General features: G+C 40.8%; 1 protein-coding gene across 4 annotated transcripts in view; it reads right to left on the bottom strand.

Annotated features, from left to right (window-relative positions):
- LOC122246247 (carboxypeptidase E) overlaps window positions 1-5,000 on the bottom strand; it is a 30,760-nt gene that overhangs the window by 10,298 nt on the left and 15,462 nt on the right. For all 4 annotated transcript variants that reach the window (XM_043004695.2, XM_043004696.2, XM_043004697.2 and 1 more), the window contains exons 6-9: window positions 4,216-4,379; window positions 3,440-3,576; window positions 1,497-1,636; window positions 742-883 (exon numbers count right to left, since the gene is read on the bottom strand). In XM_043004695.2, coding sequence (XP_042860629.2) covers window positions 742-883; window positions 1,497-1,636; window positions 3,440-3,576; window positions 4,216-4,379 — 583 coding nt within the window. The remainder of the gene's footprint in view (window positions 1-741; window positions 884-1,496; window positions 1,637-3,439; window positions 3,577-4,215; window positions 4,380-5,000) is intronic.

The raw sequence follows: 5,000 nt of genomic DNA, 5'->3' as shown, positions 1-5,000 counted from the left end.
GCTCATATATATAGGGGTGGGATTGAAAATTAAATACGTAAAAAAATGTTTATCATACGAAATGACGTTATGTGCATATTTAATTTAAGAAATGTATCTAGAAATTTGACAGTGACACTGAGAATGATTAGTAAGTTGCATAAGTTATACATACCCTTTCCCTTCCCCTCCCTCTCCCTCTCCCTCTCCCTCCCCTTCTCCCCCTCCCTTTATCCTCCTCCCTCTCCCTCTCCCTCTCCCTCTCCCCCTCCATATCCTCCTCCCTCTCCCCATCCTCCTTCCCTTCACCCTCCCCCCTCACCCTTACCCCTTCCCTCCCCCCCTCACCTTCATCCTCACCCTCCTTCTTCTTCTCCTCCTCCTTCTCCTTCTCCCCCTCCTTCTCCCTATCCGTCCTTCTTCCTCTCCTTCTCTTTCTTCCCCCTTCCCGCTCCCCATTCCCCCTCCCCTCCCCTCCCCCTCACCCCCTTCCCCCTCACCTCTCCCCTCACCCCTCTCCCTCTCCCCCTTTCCCCTCCCCTCCCTTCACCCCCTCACCCATCCCTCTCCCTCTCCCTCACCCCTTTCACCCACAGCCCTCACCCCTAATCCCCTTCACCCTCCCCCTCCCCTTCCCCTCACCCCTCCCCCTTCCCCCTCACCCTCACCCCTTCTCCCTCCCCCCTCCCTCCTTCTCCCTCTCCCCTCTCCCCTCCCTCCCCCTCACCCCATCCCTCTCCCTTCCCTCACACCTAGTCGTACCGGAAGTGACGTCATGGTTGATATGGTCGTCTCGCACGTGGGTGTCGTTGACTCGAGTGACATTCTTCGCGTGGACGACCACGTTGGGGACGCCCTGGCCGGTGAGCGAGTCCCTGACCACGCCCTTCACGCCCAGGTGAGTCTGCGGGCGTGGGAAGACATTTGAGGGGGTTGTTTTGTGGACTAACTACTGTACTGGCTAGTTTTGCTGACTTTTAGGTCTATGTTAACTTTTTTTTTCTTTACAATGGGGAATGTGCTATTTTTTTGCTTACTATGGGGCTATACTTTTTTTTTTTTTTTTTTTTGCTAAATATGGGGGCTATGTTATTTTTTTTGCTTACTATGGGGGCTATGTTATTTTTTTTGCTTATTATGGGGGCTATGCTATTTTTTTGCTTACTATGGTAACTTTGCTTTTTTTTTTGCTTCATCTAACCATGTTTACTATGCTAACTTGGCTAAAACTAGGGGGGGCTACACTAAAATAGCAGGAACCATAGGGCTACACTAACCTTATTAAGACTAAGCTAATTTAGAGCTATGGGCTATGCTAACTTTGCGCTAAAGAATGAGCAACGCTAACCTAGCGCAAACAAAGTAGAACCACACTTCCTATCATCAATACAGCACAACTATCAAACTATCATCACTCCTATATCACCACATTATCCCTCAAGACATAAAAAAAATATATCAAAGGCATATAATAACATCAACAATAAACATAACACCCTTAATAATACGATAATCACCTGCCACATGTATTCCAACATGGCGTCCTTGTTGTCCAGCCATTCCTGGTAGAGGTCTGAAGCCGGTGGGTATTTATTGCAGCCGATTTCGAGTGTTACTTCGAGGTCGTTGGAGGAGAGGTAATTGAAGTCCTGCATGCCTGTGGGAATGAGGGGGTTTCTTTGTAAATGATGTAGATTTTTGGGGGTGTTTTAAGTCAAGTGGGTTTTGGGTGGGAGGTGGCTCTTTGGTTTTGGGTGTTCGTGGTGATGTTTTTTTTTTTTTTTTTTTTTTTTTTCTTTGGTTGAGGGAATTTTGGAAGGTTTGGGTGTTCGTTATTTTTTTTTAATTAATTTATTTATTTATTATTATTATTGTTATTATTATTATTTTTCTTTCTTTCTTTCTTTCGTTTAAGAGGGAATGTCGGCAGATTTGGGTGTTCTAAATCATGGTTGTTTTCGTAAAAAAAATGTATTTAGTTTTAAATGTCTAAAGAATGTGCTTTTCGGTGAGCGAATGCCTTAAAATTCAGGTGTCTATAAATTGTTTTTTGTGAGTGAATGTAATTTTTACGTGACTATGCGATGTGGGTTTTAGTTGAGAGAATATTCTCTTCATTTTTGTTTTGTTGTGATGTTTTTAGTTCTCTGAGTGATATAATTTTTAGCACTTATTCGCCGTAGCTTTAGGTATTTGAATGACATAGTTCTGAGTATCAAATCACGCTGTTTTTATTATAGATAACGGTGAAAGGTGTGATTCTAATTAACAGATGTGGTTTTAGTTTTCTGATTAACCTTGTCAGAATAATTGGTTTTACGTCAGAATAAAGTGCACTTTTTATTCTTAAATCGTATGATCCAATGTTGATTATTTTATTTATTTTATTTTAACATTGCCTTACTTATTCCATTCATTCATTCATTATTTATTCATTCATTCATTACTCTCCTATCCAGTCATCTCTTTCATCCATCTCCTTTATTCATTCATTCCTTATTTTCCTATTCAGTCATTTCATTATTTCATGAATTATCTACCGATTCATAATTTTCTATTCAATCATCTCATTTATTCATTCATTATCCATTCATCGTTTTTCTATCAAGTTATCCTATTTATTTATTCTGTCATTCATTATTTTCCTATTCAGTTATCTGAATCATCCCTTCATCCATTCATTCATCTTTCCCCTATCCAGTCACCCTATACCATTCATTATCCATCTATTATTCACTATTTTCCTATCCAGCTACCTAAACATCCCATCCAGTTACTCATTCACAATCTATCCTTCATTCACACATTCCCTGTCCAATCGCTTATTCATAAAAAAAATCACATACTTATTCCCTGTTCACTCACTCATTCATTAAAAAAATATATTTCCTGTCCCACGTCCTCATTCTATAAAAAAAAAAACATCATATCCTGTCCACACACCCATTCATAAAACAGCAAGAAACACATATATTTCCCTGTTCCACTATCCTAAAAAAACACTATCTTCTGGTCACTCACACACTCATTCATAAAAAACAACACACATATTCCCTGTCCACACACTCATTCATAAAAAAACAACACACATAGTCCCTGTCCACTCACTCATTCATAAAAAAAAACACAAAAAACAACACACACACATATTCCCTATCCACTCACTCATTCATAAAAAAAAAAACATAAAAAACACAACACACACCTGTTTCCTCTCACTTATCATAAAAAAAACAGCAATACACACACATATTCCCTATCCACTCATTCATAAAAAACAACACACATATTCCCTGTCCACTCACTCATTCATAAAAAAACAACACACACACATATCCCCTATCCACTCACTCATTCATAAACAACACACACACATATTCCCTGTCCACTCACTCATTCATAAAAAAACACACATATTCCCTATCCACTCACTCATTCATAAAAAACTACACCGTCTTACCGCCACTCACGGAGTACCACGCCGCTCCGTTGGTCACTCCGCCATCACGCCCAAAGGGGTACTCGCCGGGGGTGCATGGGGGGTTCTGGGGGTCTGCCATGCGTGGGTGGTGTTGGGCGTAGACTTCAGCGAGGTGACTGCAGGAGGAGGGAGAGAGAGGGCGTGGGTTAGTGGTGGGTGTGGTTGTTGTTTACTGTGGGTTGTTTTGGTTGTGTAAAGAGTGTTTTTTTTTTTTTTTTTGTATGGCCTATGTATCACTGTTTTTTTTTTTCCTTTTCTTTTCTTTTCTTTTTTTTTGTCATAACCGTTTTTCATTTAGGTTTTATTTCTTCATGTCCTTTTTTTTAATGAGTTTTATGATTCCCATTCGAAAACCACTTCTGAAGAGCGGGTTTTATCATTTTTTTTATCGTACCCCTATTTTTTTAAACAAATGAGTTTTCTCAATAGCTACATTCAAATATAGATTGAAAATATATAAATATTTTTATAACGCCTCCCCCCCAAAAAAAATAGTATAACGCCCCCCCCCCCCCCAAAAAAAAAAAAAAAAAAAAAAAAAATATATATATATATATATATATAGAGAGAGAGAGAGAGAGAGAGAGAGAGAGAGAGAGAGAGAGAGAGAGAGAGAGAGAGAGAGAGAGAGAGAGAGAGAAAGAAAGAGAAAGAAACAGAAACAGAAACAGAAACAAAAACAGAAAGAAAGAAAGAAAGAAAGAAAAAAAAGAAAGAAAGAAAAAGAGAAAAAAAAAAATAACCCCACATCTCACCGGAAAGTCTCATCATCAGGGCTACGAGCGTATTCTTGAGCAGCTCCAGAGCGCGAGGAGTCGTACGGGTAGTTGGCCACGAGGGCTCCTCCGTGCAGGTTGGCCGAGAGGACGAAGGGCGCGTTCACGATCCACTTCATGACGGCGAGGGTTTCCGGCTGAGGCTGAAGCGGAAGACGGAGGAGGGGTTAGGAGGATAGAGTCATGGAGAGGGGAAGCGTGTTTGTTGGGGATGGCTGGGTGGGTGGCTGGTTGGGGGGTGGGGGGGGGGGGTACTTGTGTGTGTGTGTCTGAGTCTGTTTTAATGTCTGTTTCAGTGTCTGTGTCAGAGTCAGAGTCAGTGTCAGTTTCAGTGTCTGTGTCTGCGTCAGTGTTTGTGTCTGTGTCAATGTCAGTTTCAGTGTCTGTGTCAGTTTCAGTGCTTGTGTCTGTGTCAGTGTCAGTTCAGTGTCGTGTCAGTGTCGGTCAGCGTCAGTGTCGGTGAGTGTTAGTGTCAGTGTCAGTCAGTGTTAGTGTCGTGCCAGTGTCTGTGTCTCTGTGTCTCTGTGTGTGTCTGCGTCAGTGTCATCGTTAGTGTCAGTGTCTGTGTCATTGTCAGTTTCAGTGTCAGTATCTATACATATATCTGTGTCCATGTGTACAGAGCAATACTTCAAAATAAAAAAAAAAAAAAAAAAAAAAAATATATATATATATATATATATATATATATATATATATATATATATATATATATATATATATCCTACAACTGTCCTACACCCCTGCTCCTACAACATCCACAC

Source organism: Penaeus japonicus, unplaced genomic scaffold (genome assembly GCF_977035675.1).
Source record: "Penaeus japonicus unplaced genomic scaffold, GWHDUDI00000001_assembly GWHDUDI00000031, whole genome shotgun sequence".
Taxonomy (NCBI): Eukaryota; Metazoa; Arthropoda; class Malacostraca; order Decapoda; family Penaeidae; genus Penaeus; species Penaeus japonicus.
The sequence above is the reverse complement of the archived record's forward strand: the minus strand, read 5'-3'. Positions and strand labels throughout refer to the sequence as shown.